We start from the raw sequence: 18,724 nt of genomic DNA on the forward strand, positions 1-18,724 counted from the left end.
TGCTTAAAGGAAATATCTCGGTACCTTTGTATCCCACGGTCTCCCACCAACTCACCGATGCGGATTAACGGCCATGACGTGATATTAACAATCATGGTCCGACTCGGATCCTAGTTAGCCGGGCGGGTCCGTGATGTCGTAGCGGAACCTCCATGGGGTTTGCATCGCGATATTTTTCGCAGGACGGCCTGCCTCTCCGATATCATCTGGACTCTGATGTCGGCCGTCGGCCTCCGCGGAAGGTAGACCAAATAATGAGATGAAACTCGTGCGAATAATAAATACCCTTATCGCACTTACAATTTCCCATGTAGCTGGCCAGCGTGACAACTGTCGGACTATCCGTTTATGAATCTAATACCTCAACTAATACATCTCCTTTGAGTTAATTTGATAAGATGGATGACGATCAACAACCAGGCTTGAGACCCGCGTTCAACGAACAGGAACCTCTTCTCAGTAACGGTGAAGGAAGACAAGATGATGACACATCAGAAAACGATGTACCCCGTCGAATAACCTATAGGCTTTACGTATCCCACTTCCTCTCAACATGGAATTCGCGGGTATTCGAATTCGGAGCCGTGATCTACTTAGCTACCATCTATCCAGGAACGCTACTCCCCATGTCCATATATGCTTTAGCACGCGGTCTATCAGCTATTCTATTCGCTACTGCGGTCGGCCAATATATCGACACGGGAAATCGCCTCCAAGTCGTTCGTGTGTCAATTAGTTCGTCGCCTTATTCCTCTCTCCAATCGTATCTTTAACTGACTATCTCTCGATCCGCCTTAGTCTTCCAGAGATTGGTTGTGGCGACGTCATGTGTCGTGTTTTACATCATGGCTCTTCACGAAGAACTTGATGGCCAAGCTAAAATGGGCATGCTAGTGCTTCTGTCTCTCCTGGCTTGCATTGAGAAACTTTGCTCCATTATGAATTCTATTTCTGTAGAGAAAGACTGGGTAAGTGATCCCTGGTTTCTTTTTGTTGAAGTTTATTGCCTAATCTACCATAGGTCGTTGTCGTTGCCGGGGAAAATCAAGGGGCTCTTAGTTCCTTAAATGCGCAAATGAGGCGCATTGATCTACTCTGCAAGCTCTTAGGCCCCTTATTCATCGCCCTCATCGATGGCTTCTCGACCAAAGTGGCCATAATTGTCAACTTCGCGATGAACATTGCATCTATTACTATAGAATACTACGCCATCGCTCGTGTCTACTATGAAGTACCGGCGCTGCAAGAACCGAAACATCAAATCGAAGATTATGAGTCTCACCTCTCTGAATTGTCAAACAGAGAGCGCCCAAACATCAGGGCAAGCGTTCTAGCGATTCTGAAACGATCCAAAGCAGATTTCGGATTATATTTCCGTCACCAAGCATTTTTACCTTCATTCGCTTGTGCTCTACTCTACCTCACTGTCTTGAGCTTTTCCGGTCAAATGGTAACTTACTTGCTTTCGACCGGCTACACCAGCTCACAGATTGGTATCACACGAACGATCAGTGTCGCATTTGAAGTACTCGCTACCTGGGTAGCCCCATGGCTGATTAGCCATATCGGACCAGTGAGGGCCGGTTTATGGCATAGTACTATGCAGGTCACCATGCTCATTACTGGTTTGATTATATTCTGGACGTTCGACGCAAGTAATCCTATCATTTCCGCAAGTGGGCTTGTGGGAGGGACAATTCTTAGTCGTCTTGGCCTTCGAGGCTTTGATCTTTGTACCCAGATTATCGTGCAAGAGGTACGTATCAAGACGCCCCTATGCATCTAAAATTTCTTTCTTATGCCTTAACAGGAAGTCGAAGCCGAGAATCGTGGCGCGTTCTCCTCCGTCGAGGCGGCTTGGCAGAGTGTTTTTGAACTGGCGGCTTACGGCTCTACGATTGTATTTTTCCAGCCTTCCCAGTTCAAATGGCCTTCCTTGATATCAATCACTGCCGTCACAGCTGCAAGTTTATTATACACGGTCTACGTGTACATAAAGAGAGGCCACCTAATCCATTTCGAGAAAATCGCAGGATTGTGTATGAGCAAGGAAGACAGAAATAGGAACGTCGAAAGAGGTCTTCAGCGCATTCTATCTGATCGGGAGATCTAAGTATTGATCAAAAGCAAAATTGGCTACGCATACACCCCGAGGGGAGATTAAATGGGTTCTAAAGGATTTGAAAAGGGGTACATGTAAGTGGCTTACATCGGCAGAACGTCTAGGGCTGTGGGTGTACCAGATACCGAGGTATTTGACAAATCAAAGCTTCCCGTGTTACCTGACATCCTAGTAATATACATGCGATATAGACTGGAAGTAGTAAGGCTTTACCTACACAGGGCTTTCTAGAGATGTCGATATCCGGACCTCCGAGTTATGAATGCGCCGTGGCTTCGACTTCTCCAACATTTTGATTCAGTTTTGTGGCTTCTCATTCCCATATTCCAGGATCAAATGTGTGCCGTTAATATGGACAGAACACGCCCCGTAACTGATCCGAGACCAATACAATCATCGGATCTGGATCAGCCAACGCCTTGTCTTCGGCTCACCCCTGCGCAGTTGTATAGCAATTTACCTTTGGGAGATAATCGCACCATTCGGCTCCTCGACCTGAATGATCTGCCCTCCAAGTCAGATAATGACGAAACGCCATTGTCAGGAACTCTCCGAGTGGTATCCCTGGCGACGAAGCCACGCTTCACAGCTCTCTCCTATGTCTGGGGTACTTTTTCAATACCTCATGCGGATACATTGGAGTTACGACATAGCGTCGGACAGGACATCAAGTTAGGAATATCCACTAACTGCCGCGATGCCCTGCGCGCTCTCCGCCGGAGGTATGGCGGCTTGCGTATCTGGGTTGATGCAATATGCATCAACCAAGACGACGAGGCCGAGAGATCGTCCCAGATCAACTTGATGGAAGATATCTACTCATGGGCCACCGTCGTCTACGCGTGGCTGGGTCCTAGTACCGATGCTTCTGATAGGGTAATGGATTGGGCTCGCCAACTTGCAAAACACGATTTTCTCAATGTTGCTTTTGCTACATGCCCCCCTACTAGGAGAAACCAGTTAAAATACAGCTCTATAGCTATGTATCATATGGCGGCCTACTTTTCACGTGTGATGGTAGATATCTGCGTGAGGTGGATTAGGCTACTGGCAGCTCTTGGAAAGATGATTGTATACCGCAGGCGACCTATACTTGACAATGTCTTCTCAAATCTCGTTGTAGCGGGGAACTGTAGGTTGAGATTGGATGTCAAGTTAGAGATAGAAGATTTGCGGGATTTATCGAATCGCGAATGGTTCCGAAGAGCTTGGACCTTCCAAGAGGTTGTTCTTTCTTCCAACGTCATCCTCATTTGTGGATGTAACCACGTCGAATGGACGAAGATTGTCACTGCTTTTAGGATAGGTACCATCAATGATGGGCTCGGTACGTTTGGTCCTCGGAAACGCTCTGCTCCTATGTCCAAGGTTTCGCCCTTACCAATACACGACCTAGCGAGAGTTTGGGCATATACCGAAAGGCCTACGACGTGGAACGACCGGTTAGACACCCAAGGGTTGAAGTCTTTTACTTATGTGTCTTGGCTACAAGAACCTTGCCAAGCAATTATTCGATATGCTTTCATTCTTATGTTAGTCGTGCTAAGTATCGTCTGGAGTCCGGTGGTGATAAGCTTATGTTTTGCATACATCTACATGAAAGAAAAGGGGGTTGGGGTCTTTCTTACAACACTGGTATGTATCATGTGCCATATTCTATCGTTTAGCATCCTTTAGCTGACGTTTCTTTAGTAAGTAACAGGGTCCCTATGTCCATCGAAGCACTGAGATAAAGCCTCTCTTTTGAGTATATTGCTAATGAAAATGAACACAGATATCTCTTTGTGGTCGCTTGGCTTGCTTATGGGGAGATATATTGGGACATATATTCTACCTGGGCTTCGCTAGTTATGAAACTTAGGATCAACACCGAAAGCACAAGAAACACGTACCTCGCGGGCGTATTCCGAGCAATTCGCGCACGACAGGCTTCCAACGCAAAAGACCGTTCTTACGCCGCATACGGTGTTCTCCAGCGTCTAGGTGTCCAAAATCTCTCCCAGCCAGAATACTCGAAACAATTAGGCCAAGTGTATCAAGAACTCGCCAGAGATCTATTGAAATGGAGTCCTCAGGCAATATGCTTGCTTGTAGATGCAGGCACTTGCTCATATATTAACCGCCCGTCATGGATCCCGGACTGGAGAATCGCTGCGGAGAGGCAATGGATTCACTCCGACTACATCATAAACCCCGTTGAACCTGTGGCCACTCCGATCCCACAGGCTTGGATCGAATTTCGAGGGAATAATAAACTCGTCGTTAAGGGCGTCCGAAATGGTGCGATTAAGTTCAATTCACGGCCGTTTCATAAAATCGGGACACATCAAGCGCACCCGCATAGCTCTGTCGACATCGAGGCTGCAACATCCATACTTAAACGTTGGCTCAAATATCTCATTAGAGACTCGACGACACATGAAGATTACCAACCACTTTCTAAAGCAGCTGCGAGAATACTAACCACCGATATTGATTCTAAGCCCGACTTAGACCTTACCGGAGAAGACTTCTTTACCTGGTACAAAGTGTTGATTAATGACAAGGTAAATCTTCAAGGACACACTGGTACGTGCGTCAAAGGCTACTTCTATAACTCCGGGAATTTGAAAATAACATCGCAGGCAACATTTACGACTCTCATCCTCAAGGTGATGTCGCTAAGGCCTTGACCGTAAAAATATACAACCACCTTGCAGGGCGGAGGAACCTTTTCACCACCACAAATGGCCTTGCTGGCTCGGGGCCAGAGGGGATGAACCCTGGAGACATCGTCATGCTTATCGCAGGAATTCACGTACCGATGATTTTACGTCGTGTGGCCGATGACGGTAGCGGGACGAACAGCAATCCCGCTTACCGTATCATCGGGCCTGCATACGTTTACGGACCTATGAAAAGGGGGTTTAAAGAGTGTGCGGAAAAAATCACTCTGGTATAACAAGTAAAAGTGATTAAGACAGGTATCGAACGGACATTTTCTCAAGCTGGATTATTAAATAGGTTAGTCGAAAGTACCCCTTTTCGCCCTTTCCCGTAATTCCGTACGGGGGCTATTACCGTTAGTCTAACAGAACACGCTGTTAAAAAAAACCAACCCCTAATAATTATATGCTACAAGACTTATTAATAAACATCAAAAGTCCTGAATCCCCGTCTCCCCCTCAAGCATCATCCTCCCACCCTGATCCCCAACCGGATCAGTAGCCCAATCCGGATCCTCGTCATCAAACCACGCATCCTCCTGCTCGCGGCGTTCTATAACATCCAGATCATCATTCTCATCCACGACCTGATAATCAAAGTCATCGTCACGCCCTAACACAAACCTTCGTCTTAAAAAATCATTCCACCGCTCCCGTCCCTCCTCCCTAGTCTCAGGCCGTCTCAACAAGCCCTTAATCCCCACCTCTGTCTCCGCACCCACATTCCCGCCCCCGTCGTCGCCGAAACCATCACTCCCACTCGCGTACTCCCGGATAAACGCGTCGGCATCCTCAGACGCCGGCTTCGGGATCCACGTCTCCGCCGCGTCCGACGGACGCGGTGCGGGATCTAGGGGCGCGGTGGTGATGTTCGCGGCGAAGGTCGCGGAAGTAAGCTGTGCGATCTTGGCTTCGCCGCGGATCAGATCGACTTCGAGGACCCGCGAGTACCCCTTCGTGCGCCCTTCCGCTTCCCGCTCGGCGGGCGATTGGAAGCGCCGGATTAGGGCGTCGTAGAGGAGGGGGTCTGGGTGGTGGGTTAGTTATGAACTGTCTAGGTACTTAGGTAGATAAAGGGAATTAAATGGACTAGAGAAATGTGAAGTAACAGCTCCCGAAATTAGGAAATGCGAGAAATCGTGTATTTACATTCTTCGCTTTGGATAGGGGTTAAAGGGGATGAACTGTGAAATGGAAAATGAAAAAGGCAAGGAATCGAATGAGTCTTTAATTGAATCGCCCATCAAGAAAAGGCTAGAATAAATAAAACCATACCCGCAAGTTCATGGTCCAGCGAATCAAAGTACTTCAGATTGCGCTCCAGATACTCGCGACGGCGGTTCTGAACACGGATCTGGGCGGAATGCGCGGGCGATTTAGGCGGCCGGGGTTGCGGCTTCACGTAGGTTGAGATTGGCGAGAGCGACGACAGGGGCGGCGTAGGCGGGGCTTGCGGAGGCATCGGGGAGGCCATGTCCCGAATTTCGGGGCTGTCTGTCACCATTCTATGGACTTGTGATTGAAGATGGGGGATTGGTTTAGATCCATAGGAACTGTTCAAGGTTACATAGATCTAGCAGAGTTTCGTATTACGTAAAATGGCCGCATGCTTTTGTGGGACCAAGTTTGTTGGGTTTATAGAAGATTGTTTCCCCAGTTATTGTATAGTCAAATTGAATATGATAGCATCAGTGGTTTAGTGGTAAAATCCATCGTTGCCATCGATGGGCCCCGCGTTCGATTCGCGGCTGATGCATTCTTTTTCGCTTTTTGATCCCCTAATATTCTTTAAATACGTAGTGCGACGTATATCCCATATTTTTTTTATTAGTTAAGAGTAAATACGACCCGAGGATTGACGATATCCCGAAACCACCAGTTGCGTGTTGTCGAATTGACTTCAGTTACCACAACACTCTCAATTTCAACTAATCATCAGGGACATGATATAAAGGTCATCAATATAAATATGTACATGAGAATATAAACACCCCATAAATCAGGGGAAGGTCTATCGACATGAACCAATATAATGCTCGGGTATATATGCATATAAACTTTTCCAATTTTCCCATCTCCTTCCCATCGCTTCAACCAAAGATGCAATGCTCATGAATAGCCATAGACAACCCGTTTTATGCGTAATTCCGTCTTCCCTTTTCCAAATCCTCACTTAGTCTTCCTCTCCGACTCCTATCCAAGCTCGGCCGGGCCCACGAACCCGCCGCATTCGCGCTACTGAAACTGACTTTCCGCGGCCCACCGGCTATCCTCTGGCCGAACGATGTAGGCGACAACCGTGCCGCGGCGTAGTAATCGGTGCTGCGCTCGCGACTATGTCTAGTAGGGAGCACACGCGACGACGCTCCGTCCAATAGCTGCTCTCTCCCCAGCCGATGCGACGACAGCGAGGTCTTCGGCTGAATAACAACCGTCTCCTCCTCGACCCCCCCTCCACCACCACGTTCCTTCCTCCTCCTCCCCCTCCCCCGCGCACCAAAACACCTATCAGTAAACCCCCTAACCGTATCCGAAATATCCGTAATCGTAAACGCCGTCGCGATAAGGGGCACACTGACCCCCAGCCCAATACCAAACAAATACTTACTCACATACGGAATGGTCAGCTTCCCACCCTCCCACTCCTGGAGATTGATAGCGAAAAAGGCAGCGATGAAACTCATGGGCAGAAAGATAATCGTGACGATTGTAAACACCATAACCGTCTGCCCTTGCCTCGCGGCAATCACCGCCTGGTCGCCCGCGAACCGGGCCTCCAGCGCGTTTGAGTGCTTCTGCTTGAGGTCCAGGAGGTCCGTTAGGTTGCGGTATAGCGACTCGGCTTGGTGGTCCATGCGCTCGATATCCTTCTTCCGGATTTCGAGGCCGCGGAGTTGTTCGCGGGACCGTTTGCGGATATCCGTGACGGCGAGGTCGATTGCGCGGCGGTTTTCGCCTGTTCCGCTGTTGCTGCGGAGTTCGTCTGTGATTTGCATTTCGAAGTCGTCGAGTGTCGAGAGCTGGCCTTCGAGGAGTCCGGTGATGATGCCGAGCTCGTCGCGGATATCTTTGATTTCAGCTAAGAGCGATGTTTCGACGCCGATGTCGAGGAGCGCATCGGGGAATTGGTCCATATCCTTGCCGTGGTATTCATTCGGAGATCCAAAGGAAGGGAGTCGAGCGGGTCGGCCCATGCTGCGTCGCCGACGGTGGTGCTGGAGCCATTGGGCGGATTGGGCTGAAGCTTTGTTAAATCGGCTGAAGAGTTGGCTTTCGCGATCTGTAACGAGGCCGATAGAACTCTCGAACATGTCCAAGAATTGGAAATCCTGATTGTCGAGACGGTGTCGGTCGAATGTTCCGGAACATCGGCTTGTTATAAGCATCGCAAGATCATCTAGTATTTGTTAGTATGTCATGCAGAGTTTCCAGATACTAGACGGTCGCCCAAATAGGAATGGAAAAGGGAGTGAAAGGAAGATTCGATCACATACTACAAATATTGTTAGCAATTATTCTAGACTCTCGAAGGGTTCATAAATATTATACGTACCACACAGAGCCAATCGGCGGTCTAGTCTTGGCATTCGTCTCCTCGATGATGCCGTCTAGAACATTTAAAGGATCCTGTTTAGGCTGGTCCCAGCGTTGCGGGAAGCAGGTAATAACAAGATCCTTTCCGATGATCCAAAGCCACAGTTGATCAACCATGAATACCTTCGGCTCTTTATTATGCCTCTTGCAATATCTGTAGACGACTTGATCCGTATCTCTTGCCGACGTGTCGATACCGTGGTAGAAGAACTGGTCAAGCGTCCTTCGTGGATGGAGACGCGGTTCACTTTTCAGATATGCATTGACGATGAGAGAATCCCGAGATGAATTATCCAAGACTTGTCGGTCTTCGTAAACATTCTTGATGGCCTTGCTCATCTTGCGCCGCCGCTCGTCTGTTTCGTAGTGTAAGAATGGCATCTAGATAAATTAGCTTTTTTACACTTTCATTTACATACCAACCTAGTAAGTAGGTAGGATAATAGGCTCACAAATAATACTATTTTCCCACTCGAAGCCGCAAACTTAGGGGTCTCCCAAGCAAGCGGAGCCTGGAATTTGCCACTCAAGTTGCTTGCGAAGCTATCTTGTCTCTGAGGCGGGTTACCGGGAGGACCTTTGGCTCGCTTATGCTTCTTAGGATGTCTCTCGGCGATCATTTCGGACTTGCTCTTCTTTTTTGTTGGCATGTCATCCTCGAAATGATCACTTGACTTCTTAGGGGAATCCCCATCATTGGTGCTATTTTGTGTCGATCCCATACTAACATCTGACGGTTCTTCGGATAATGGGGCTAGAGACGATTTGTCGTCTCTTTTATCTTGAAGGCCAGCCCGAGGTGAAGTAATACGATTAGAAAATGTCCTCATGAAATGCGCATGCGCATGTTGCCCCTGGTGTTCTTGGTCAAAGCATTTCTCCAGCGCTTTAAAGGCTTCGATGTCCCGGTGCCCCGCCTCGATGAAAGATTTCGCAAGGAGAGTCTAATAAATAGTGAGCCAATGGATGCGTTACACAACAAAAAGTGTTCAAATACCTCAACCCATGCTATCTATACGATATGTTAGTCCTGGTTGCCAAAATCATAAGACTGGGTCACGTTATACATTATTCGCGGGCAGATGGATCCACCGGAAATCCGGCTGATACTTAATATTCTTCGTCAGGGTAGGGACTTTTGGTTTCTCGTTCTCGTGATCCCAGCCGTACAGAAGTTCGTAAACGGAATACTTCGAAACGAGCTGTTTCTTCTCGAATTGGCCAAAGTCTACGACGGTGGCCTCGAAGGCCCGGCAAGCTTGTTGCGCGACTGGGGATAATCGATCGGCGCCGCGTGCGGGGGAAAGCAGCTGGACAATCTCGGGGTGGTTCTTCTCGGCGGCGCAAAGCATAGCTGTTCGATTGAAACTGTCCTTAATAGATAAGTTCACATCAAAACGAGTCAATATAAGTTGTACAACTTCCTCACAGCCATTAAAAGCAGCCCAGTGTAGAGGCGTCATCCCGTTCGAAAGCACAGCATTTACATTAGCGCCAGTTTCAAGCAGCAGCGCAACGATGGGCGCATAGCCACTCTGAGCAGCATTGTGGAGGGGCGTCCAACCGCCGTCACTCACTGCGCTAGGATCAGCTTCATGGTCAAGCAGAAGCCTTACCATTTCTTCAGACTGCTCCTTATGACTACCCTCAGCAGCGAGATGTAAAGCCGTTCGCCCGCGGTTATTTGTAACATCGAGACGCGCATAGTTCTCGAGGAGGACACGAGCGAGTTCGACATTCCCATTCGTAGCAGCCCACAGGAGTGGCGTTCTCCCAATCTGATCTTTGACTTCGAGATTGGCCCCGTTGCTTAGGAGTAGCTTCAGAGTCTCAAGAGTCCACTTCCCCTTCCCGGGTTTCTCTGAAGCTAGAAAAAGCAAGGGAGACCGACCTTCCTTGTCTTGAGCTTCTACATTTGCCTTTCCGTTTAGCAACTTCTCAACCACCTTATTATAACCCTTTAAGCACGCGCTAAATAGAGCAGTCTGCCCGTTGCGGTTACGTCCGTTCGGATCGGCGCCACGCTTCAGCAGCTCGGCTACGATTTCAGCTTGTCCTCCCTCAGCTGCTTTCACTAAGGCAGGGATTTCATTGTCTTTTCTAGGATTCAGCTCGGCGCCGTGATCGAGTAGGAGGAGGACGATGGAGAGTTTGCCGCGCGCGGCTGCTTTTTGGAGAGATTGGCGAAGCGCGTCATGATCGGTGCTCGAAGTCCAAGGAGGGTCTTCGGCTAGTATATCGCGAACTCTAGCTTCGTTGGCTTGAGCAGAAGCGGCGATGAGTCTCAATTGTCGTGGGTCGGGTTGACTGCTTGCTACGCTGGCTTGGCTTGCCATTCCTGGGATTGATAAAGCAAGGAGGGGGAAGAGGATAAACCTATCACAACCAGAACGCCATAACCCGGGAAATTAATAAATACAGCGTACAAGATCTACAGCCTTAAATCCAGACTACACCGTCAGACCGTCTCACAAAATCGCCCCACGTGACACAATTCCGAGCTCTATATCACAGAGTAACGAATGCATCAAAATAACCTTCGAATCGGAATTGATAGGTAATATTGGGGTGTTGGTGTTGTACAAATTTTGCAAACTCCCACATGTCGCGATCAATGTCGCGGTACCATCCGCATTGACCCTCCAGCCAAGATTTCTACAGCCAGCCCAGCGTAAGCAAAGTGGGTTGGTCCGCATCTGTGCATTGTGGAAGATGGAGGGTGGAGAATGGAGAATAGAGGCAAAATTGCGAGCGGGCCAAGCTAGGCTAGCTATCTCTGGCGATAGTAACATCGCGATTGCCTGGCGATTGGTAAACACAAGCTTAAAGTTTTAAAACAAGCTCCTAGCGATGTCACCGACTGAATGGTAACTCTCGGCAGCGCGGCGGATATTCAACGGCAACGGCAATAGCGGCAGCGGCAACGGTCGCCAAACGCTAAATCATCAATTTCGAAACTCAATTCGCGTACTTTTAGGAAAGTATCATCACCTACATGCGTAGCTGCGTAGTTTCACTTCCAACCGACTTCCAAGGTTATTATTGGAGAACATTTGAAGTCCACAATACATGTACCTTAGTACATACATAGGTACAACGGGTACACTGTCCTTCGATTCGTCCTCCTAGGCAGTGGCGTTAAACTACCAAGAAGGCAATGACCTACACTTTGTACCGGGAAGAACTAGGTCTTGGGTCGTACTAATGCATCGCAGTACCATACCGTAGAGATTATAGGTGACACTAGGGCGGGAAGGATTCGGAGTTTGCACCCTCTCGGGCAAATTTATTAGGTACATACCTAGGTTAGTAGTCTACATAGTATCTGTATTGTGTATAATAATAACAGTTGGGAGGCCGTGATCTCATATGGGCAAGACCATTATAAATGCCCAGTTTCTCTAAGACAAAGAACCCGCTTGTCCCGCTAATTAGAAGAGCATCCTAGGATGCCGCCTTAATCTTGTATCCTTCTGACGCCTTTGCTGCTTGCCGTCCGCATTCTCTTGCTTCATCTTTGCCAGTTCTGCCACCATCCTGTCTATCTCTTTCTGTTCAGCAGCAGCTGTCGCAGCGTCCAATGCCCGCTTCTCTTCTAGCCATTTCATGTAGTCTTCATCCTTGCGCTCGTCGTCGCCGTCGTCGAGTATTCCCTGAACAGGTTCTGGAGGTTGTAGGAACCCTCTGGCATCAGCCTCGAGTATAGCCTCGTACATCTTAGTTGCCATCATCTCGTAGCCGGCAGTACCAGGGTGCATGCCGTCCGAAGCTAGATTCCCATCTTGAATTCCGTCCGGGCCTTGCATATCAGCAAGCACCACCGGCAATTCCTGATGTTTGTATATTTTCGCCAGCCTCCGGATTTGCGGGTTGACCCTCCACACGTCCTCGCGACCATTGAATCGAGTATCCCAGGTAGGTAGAATAGTACCCATTATGATGGTGGACCTTGGCGAAGCCTCAAGGAGATATCGGACCAAGGCATCGTATCGCTTATAGAAGTTGTCAATGTCGACATGCTGGAAACAGTCATTAGATCCAGCGTTGATGAGGAATACATTAGGCTTGGACTTTGGAACAGCCTTCCGGGCGTTTCCGTGAATGGTCTCGGTAACAACACCGGGGTATGCTTCGATGTCGTTATCTGTCATGTTCCCAAGGCGCTGCGTGCCGACAAAATTGACTTTGTTGCCGATAGCAGTCAACCTTTCACGGAGAGGACGGCGAAACCCGTTGTTATCGATGCCCTCTTCGGGACTATCGCCACGGGTTGTCGATGCGCCAAGCGCCATAATACGAAGTGGAATTCCATTAGCAAGTGGCAGCTCGTGGCCTGGTCGAGCATACGGCTTAGTCCTAACTGTAGAAGTTGTTGCGCCGTTGGACAATTCGCTGGGAAAGGAGACAGCATTTAATGATGAAGAGTTGGTAGCAGTGTCGGTTGATGGATAAGAAACTTGAACAGTTCCGTTGCCAGTTACATAGCTGACGCCGGCCTTGAAGTTGTCGCCAAAACTATCCAGTCTATGACCCCATTCATTGTCGACGTTGACGGTACCAGAAAATAGCAGGACTATGAATTGGTCAGCCGCATATGTATCTAGATTACCAAGATTACCTAGATAGGTTGAAATAGAGAGTGCAGGGGTGTTGGAATGTGAAGATTAAGACTAGTGCATACCTATGAGAAATAAAGGCAAGCCCAGCAAGATGAGCGAGCGCCTCCGTGCCAAGACCATCGAAACGTACGGGCTCGAAGTCAGTTGGCGAGAAAACTTGTCCATAGTAAGTTTCGTGGTGACTTCAATGCGTGAGTGTTGCGCAGCGCGCGATAGATCAATCGTCTAAAATTAATCCAATCGCCCAAATCTACCCCACAATACGACTAGCACCGTTGTATTGTACGCGTAAGCTTCCGTCTCGAATGTCTAAGAAAAAAAGGGAGGAATAAAAATAGTAAGAGAAAGCGAGAAAGATGATTATGGCCCAAATGAAGGAATGAATATGAGTAGGAATGAGCGAGGGAAATAAAAAACTCGAACTATCGCGATATCACACGAGCACAGCAAAATCCCATCGTTCATCCGGTATTAAAAATATGATGACGGAGATACGCTCAGACAGGTTTTAGGAGCGGACGCGGACAGCAGGGACAGGAGGGAGGAAACGTCAAACATTTGAATTGGAAGAAGGCCCCTATTTTTATCTTAACGATGCAACATGATGCCGTTTCTTCCGTCCGTTTGCCAAGAAAGAATGCCAAGATCAATCGTGTCCCAATACTAAGATCGACATTTTTCGACTGCCAAGACGGCGAGATGTTGGATGGCGATAGGTGAATATGTTTCTTTGATGGACAAAATTTTGTTCTGTTCTGCCCAGTTGACCTAGCAGACCTAATAAACCTAGCAGAGTCTTTGCATGCGATGTATCAGATAGGTAGGTGGTAGGTAAAAGCTAGTGATCTTCATCAAGAAACATGCCAGGGGCTTGATGGTGGGTTTTAAGTAATGGATTAGGGTAGACCCGTAGGCCAGTAGTAGGCTCTAATACAGCGTAGACAAATAAATTAGTAGTGCCCTCCTACCATGTCTGGTTTAGATGCAGTCAAGCCTTCCCATGATCTGGGTAATTTTACAGCCAACTTTAATTTACATTTCCCGATCTATGATGTAGGTATGTATGTACATATATTGTAGCTTTTTCTTTTTGGAAACCTCGATTTGGTGTTGCTTTAGAACTACCTAGGTACGCAGCTACGGCAATCTGCATAAGCGGTTCTGGGTACTTAAAAATACCAGACTTTTCTCCGCATGCAAACGAAATAGTAAGTATATTCCGCATACCTCACATAGTACACCAGTACATACCTACTTCCTTTATCAAACGGACATACTTGTGAGATACTTCCCTCCGCCTCCGCCATCAACCAATTCAATCGGCCGGTGTATGATTAGCCACCCGTCAACCCCCACTTCGCTTAATCCACACCGCGCCAGTCGCCTTGTCAGCTGAACCAACTAGAACGATGGCGTGTGTACCTAAGTATCTAGTCTATCATGCAGTGGCAATAGGGGTTCTATGCATTATCACTCCAGCATTTCATTGGTCGCTCGTCCGATCAAATGTATTCCACGAGTCCGAGTCGACGGGTATAATCCTAACTTCCTTTCAACACGATGGCTGGCAAGGGGGAGAATGGCTTATGCCCAATAACACGAAATAATCTTACTTATACCACCATCTTTTAATCCAAGGACCTCCGTATACATGTGATATGCAATCCTTAACACGATATCATGTTATATGGCGAATACTAAATATTCCATCCAACCCCGGTATTATCCACCGTCCGCATTCTTAGTCTCTACATGTTGATAACATTTATATTTTGCCATCATTTTACTCCTGGCGCAGCATGGCGTATGAGTTCCGTTGGTGATTTGATATACTTATACCCGAGATAATTGAACAGACGATTAATAATTAATCAGCAAATCACAAGATGATAATATCAAGCGCGTGCCATGGTAAGCTCGTTCTAATAGCCTAATCTCTCTCATGATGTCCAACACTCAACCACCAGAGCAAAAATGGGCACATTAGGAGAAGATTATAAATATCACGGTCCAGGCCTTATGTAGATGTGACGACAAGCAGCGGGGTTCTGTCAGCTAAATTACCTAGGGTCGAGTTGTATCAGATAGTCGGTACAATTATATTGATATACCTACTGGTTAGGTAAGTGTTTCGCTCGCTGCCTACATTGTCCTACGGCCGAAAACAAAAGGGGGTAAAGCAAGCGGGCAGCAAGCATTAATAGAGAATCAGATAAGATTAATAGTCAAAAAAAAAACATTCTTTCAACTCGAAATTGGAAAGGTAAGAAACCATTTGATCAGATCGCAGAAATGGCATGCGCATCATTTGCCAGATACCACTTGGCATTTCATATGCTTCAGATTAGTCGAGCATATAATCATCATTTCAAATGGCACGCCTGAGAGTTGAACCCAAACCTATAGATATTTCCAGAGGTTTGGGTTATAACCACTAGGCCGTTCTCCAATTCTTGGAACAGATTCATGTTAAAATTATTAATATGCTTTCTATCATAACAGATTCAATTCAGCCGTCGATCGACTCAATCTATCTGACCCGAGCAGTGACGGATTCTCGTCGAAGTATAGAAGCCCTTGGAACAGCGTGTGCTAGCACCGCTAAGGCTTGAGACTGACGACGAGCCCGAATGAGTGAAAGGACTACTGCAAGTCGAAAACTACTAGGTACGTATGTCCCAACATACCTAGGTTCATATATGTCCATTTGTCTCTAAAGTTATAATTTTCAGTAATTTTGTAGCACACCGCATTATCATAGCTCAACCCCTATCCTTTGTCTTTAAGATCACAAAGGTTTATCAGCATTATAGCTCTAAATTATCTTTAGGGGAATAATTGCAAGGATAACATTGGTAACCATCGTTTTAATGTAAAACCTTACTGCCAACCTGTAGGTATTTCACTCCTAAAAGTTGACTACCTCCCAGGTATCATTGTATGGTAAACCTACCTACATTCACTCGTAGCAAGGGTTCAAGTAAATATATGATTTCAATATCTCAGTTACAGGATTTTTCTACACATACTATAGCCGTTATGTCAAACCTAAGACGATCTTTGTTATCACAATACGGTTTCGGTGGTTCAGCTAGTATATTAAAGGGATGTTTGTCCCAACTCTCGAACAAAACAATTCTAAAAACTGGCTTTCTATCTATTTGTAGCTCCTTTAAACCTACCTACCTATTAATTATAGGATCAAAGGAAGCCCATATCAAAGAAGCCACATACAGATTTAGCCAATGGTCTATTGAGTGAATTCAAAGGGATATAGGCTCGCACATAGACTTCGTAGAATTGAAGGATGAGTATGGATGTCGAGAGATATACTGAGAATCAAGCGACTATCTGAATAACCATTGTAGATATTTTGATACAGCATTTATATTACCCCAATATTCACAACATCGCATAGCCATGGATAGGAGCACTATAGCAGGACTGTTATTGTCGTTAAACCCTACTGATGTCGTGGACGCGCAGACTGCCGCCGTAGCGGATGATGTTGCTACATACTTTCGGCAAGACAAGAAATTATTATATAGAGGAATGGCTGGCATAGGTAGACGTAAGTAGTGCTTCATATGCATCGCCCTTTTTTAGGTATCCACAATGTGCCCCCTTTTAGAGATGATAGCTAATCCTTCTCAAATCATTCCAGATGGCGGTGCCCTAATTTTTGCCCAGATAGACGAGAACAGATGTCCTGTTCGAAGAATTATCGTAAAGTATTCGATCGATGCGACCAACGACGAGGATTTGATAAACGAAGCCTTTTGGTTAGAGAAACTACGAGGCGCGGAACATATCGGGCAAATGATTCCACTGGCTAATGCAAATGTCAATATATCTGGTACCGGGAAGCGTCCTACTCTTGCGCTCGAATATATTGAGAACGGCACAATGTCTACATTCCTCGAGCGATATGGTGCTGAGAATGTATGGATTCCCAACCGGATGCTGTGGAGTATCTTCCTCTGTCGTAAGTTGTTACGAGAATCTATTAGTCCTCTTGTGCCTCTGAGAATTGAGCTAATTCCACCTCAAACCTGATCTAGTGGTACGTCAGGAGATAGCTATGGCATGGCCCCCACGAGGAGCTCCAAACGCACCTCTTCGGAGGGAGATGGTGGACTTTTGGGAGGCACCGACCGCCTTGACGCAGAATTCACCCCATCGGAGGAATTTAGTGATAGGCAACTTCGACGATACCGCTGAACACAGCATTGTTCCTCGCATACACGTAGGTCACTGGCAAAGGCGGCTTCCAATGAATAATGGCTTCGTCACGCAAGAGATACTCTACTAATTTCTACGGCAGTTGATCGATTTTGGACGGGGTAAATTAGAGATTGATTACGAGACAGCCCAGCACTTCAACACGGGATACGTTGGATACGTTAGTGACCCCAAACCGATGAATCAAGTCTCATAGACCTATATTGGCTGACGTATCTATAGATGATGAGTTATATTACTCTTTGTCATATTCCGGACGAAGAAATCGATGATGAAACTCCATGGGAAGTAAGTAACATCGAAAGGCCTTTACCTGTGATAATACACTAGGAATGATAACTTCCCAATCGAAATAATGGAGTCCATGCTCCCGAAATATACTTATTTACATATCTAGTACCTATTCTCAAAGAAGTAATTGCTAATACCTGTTGTTGCAGTGGCATTATTACGACAGTACTGGGGTTGCTAAGCCATTTCTGACCTTTACAGATTCAAGGGTTTTAAATGCCCCTAACATTGATCCTGAGTTAGCAACTCTAATTGCTCGGTGTATGTCGCCTGATGCTCAACCACGAATTGGTGAGCTTCTGGAACTGTGTGAGCAGGGGGCCGCATTATCAGGAGAGCAAATGGCCGTCCGCGCGGATCTGGACCCGGAGTGGAGTCCGAAAGAATTAGATGAAGGCATTCGAGAATTGATTAAACAATATATATTGGACGCACCTAGTGTAGACGGCCGCCTCCCAGCGGATCGACCCTTAGTGGGACTCGATGCTATAAGACCTCCTTTAACTCGGGGCATACGACATCCCCTTGTCCGGCCTAAAGTCGAGAGGGAACCCCAAAACGAGCCCCAGAACGGACCTCAAGATGAACCCCAAGCACCTAGACCAAGCTTATTCCAAGGGTTCCAAGAACAAATCGAAATGATAAGGATGAGGGAAGCTAGGGAGGCTGCGGCAAGAGAAGAACCCCCGAGGTCACTATTCCGCGGGTTTCGAGATTGGTTTTTCAGAAGCAATGAAGGCCCTGTGATTAGGGAAGACTTAGATCCTATACAAGAACCTGATCCGGTGGACGACCACGATCCTATGGATGTTGATTAAGACACACCATGATACGCTGAGGTTTGTTGATTCAAGGATAGGTAATCGTCGGTTGTTTCCTGCAGTACATAATACTACCGAATCAATTTATATAATAAAGCCTTCAAAGTTGCCAAAGAGAATGTAGTAGATTGTTATTTCAAGATAGGTACCTACGTATTACGTCTATTCCGAGATAAAAATGCTTACCTACTAGCTTAAGTACCTACCTACCTACCTACCTATTGATGGAGTTTCTGAAAAAAAAAAAAAAAAAAAAAAAAAAAACTAACCCGAACAATAAGGACAAAATATTCATACCTGTATGATAGTTACATCTATTCTAAAGACCAA

At 46.9% G+C, this 18,724-nt stretch overlaps 6 protein-coding genes and 1 non-coding gene across 7 annotated transcripts; 4 read left to right on the forward strand and 3 right to left on the reverse strand.

Moving 5' to 3' along the window:
• The first annotated feature begins 13 nt into the window (after positions 1–13).
• On the forward strand, positions 14–2,333 carry GGS22DRAFT_122410 (Ferroporti-1). Its single transcript, XM_047958264.1, has 4 exons — positions 14–735; positions 799–968; positions 1,022–1,756; positions 1,811–2,333. Exons 1-4 carry the CDS (start codon positions 399–401, stop codon positions 2,111–2,113), a joined length of 1,545 nt encoding a protein of 514 aa, XP_047819821.1. The 5' UTR covers positions 14–398; the 3' UTR covers positions 2,114–2,333.
• A 140-nt stretch (positions 2,334–2,473) lies between these two features.
• On the forward strand, positions 2,474–5,063 carry GGS22DRAFT_187219 (heterokaryon incompatibility protein-domain-containing protein; the record flags this gene model as incomplete). Its single annotated transcript, XM_047964558.1, has 3 exons — positions 2,474–3,564; positions 3,897–4,690; positions 4,747–5,063. The coding sequence occupies 3 exons, from the start codon at positions 2,474–2,476 to the stop codon at positions 5,061–5,063; spliced, it is 2,202 nt and encodes a 733-aa protein (XP_047819822.1).
• Positions 4,670–6,357, reverse strand: GGS22DRAFT_159547 (coiled-coil domain-containing protein-domain-containing protein). Its single transcript, XM_047960802.1, has 3 exons — positions 6,110–6,357; positions 4,747–5,861; positions 4,670–4,690 (listed from the first exon to the last, which is right to left on the reverse strand). The coding sequence occupies exons 1-2, from the start codon at positions 6,329–6,331 to the stop codon at positions 5,259–5,261; spliced, it is 825 nt and encodes a 274-aa protein (XP_047819823.1). The 5' UTR covers positions 6,332–6,357; the 3' UTR covers positions 4,670–4,690; positions 4,747–5,258.
• A 155-nt stretch (positions 6,358–6,512) lies between these two features.
• On the forward strand, positions 6,513–6,583 carry GGS22DRAFT_t49. Its single transcript has one exon. It is a non-coding gene; the product is annotated as a tRNA-Gly (tRNA).
• A 379-nt stretch (positions 6,584–6,962) lies between these two features.
• On the reverse strand, positions 6,963–10,757 carry GGS22DRAFT_179033 (uncharacterized protein; the record flags this gene model as incomplete). The annotated part of the gene is made up of 5 exons (XM_047963642.1): positions 6,963–8,199; positions 8,381–8,802; positions 8,874–9,365; positions 9,419–9,433; positions 9,489–10,757. The coding sequence occupies 5 exons, from the start codon at positions 10,755–10,757 to the stop codon at positions 6,963–6,965; spliced, it is 3,435 nt and encodes a 1,144-aa protein (XP_047819824.1).
• A 922-nt stretch (positions 10,758–11,679) lies between these two features.
• On the reverse strand, positions 11,680–13,872 carry GGS22DRAFT_159554 (carbohydrate esterase family 3 protein). Its single transcript, XM_047960803.1, has 2 exons — positions 13,103–13,872; positions 11,680–12,994 (listed from the first exon to the last, which is right to left on the reverse strand). The coding sequence occupies exons 1-2, from the start codon at positions 13,203–13,205 to the stop codon at positions 11,853–11,855; spliced, it is 1,245 nt and encodes a 414-aa protein (XP_047819825.1). The 5' UTR covers positions 13,206–13,872; the 3' UTR covers positions 11,680–11,852.
• A 2,588-nt stretch (positions 13,873–16,460) lies between these two features.
• GGS22DRAFT_199410 (uncharacterized protein) lies at positions 16,461–18,391 on the forward strand (the record flags this gene model as incomplete). The annotated part of the gene is made up of 6 exons (XM_047966287.1): positions 16,461–16,611; positions 16,705–17,025; positions 17,102–17,286; positions 17,365–17,442; positions 17,505–17,570; positions 17,723–18,391. The coding sequence occupies 6 exons, from the start codon at positions 16,461–16,463 to the stop codon at positions 18,389–18,391; spliced, it is 1,470 nt and encodes a 489-aa protein (XP_047819826.1).
• Between the last annotated feature and the right edge of the window lie 333 nt (positions 18,392–18,724).

Source organism: Annulohypoxylon maeteangense, assembly GCF_022496945.1.
Source record: "Annulohypoxylon maeteangense strain CBS 123835 unplaced genomic scaffold GGS22scaffold_6, whole genome shotgun sequence".
NCBI classification, from domain to species: Eukaryota; Fungi; Ascomycota; class Sordariomycetes; order Xylariales; family Hypoxylaceae; genus Annulohypoxylon; species Annulohypoxylon maeteangense.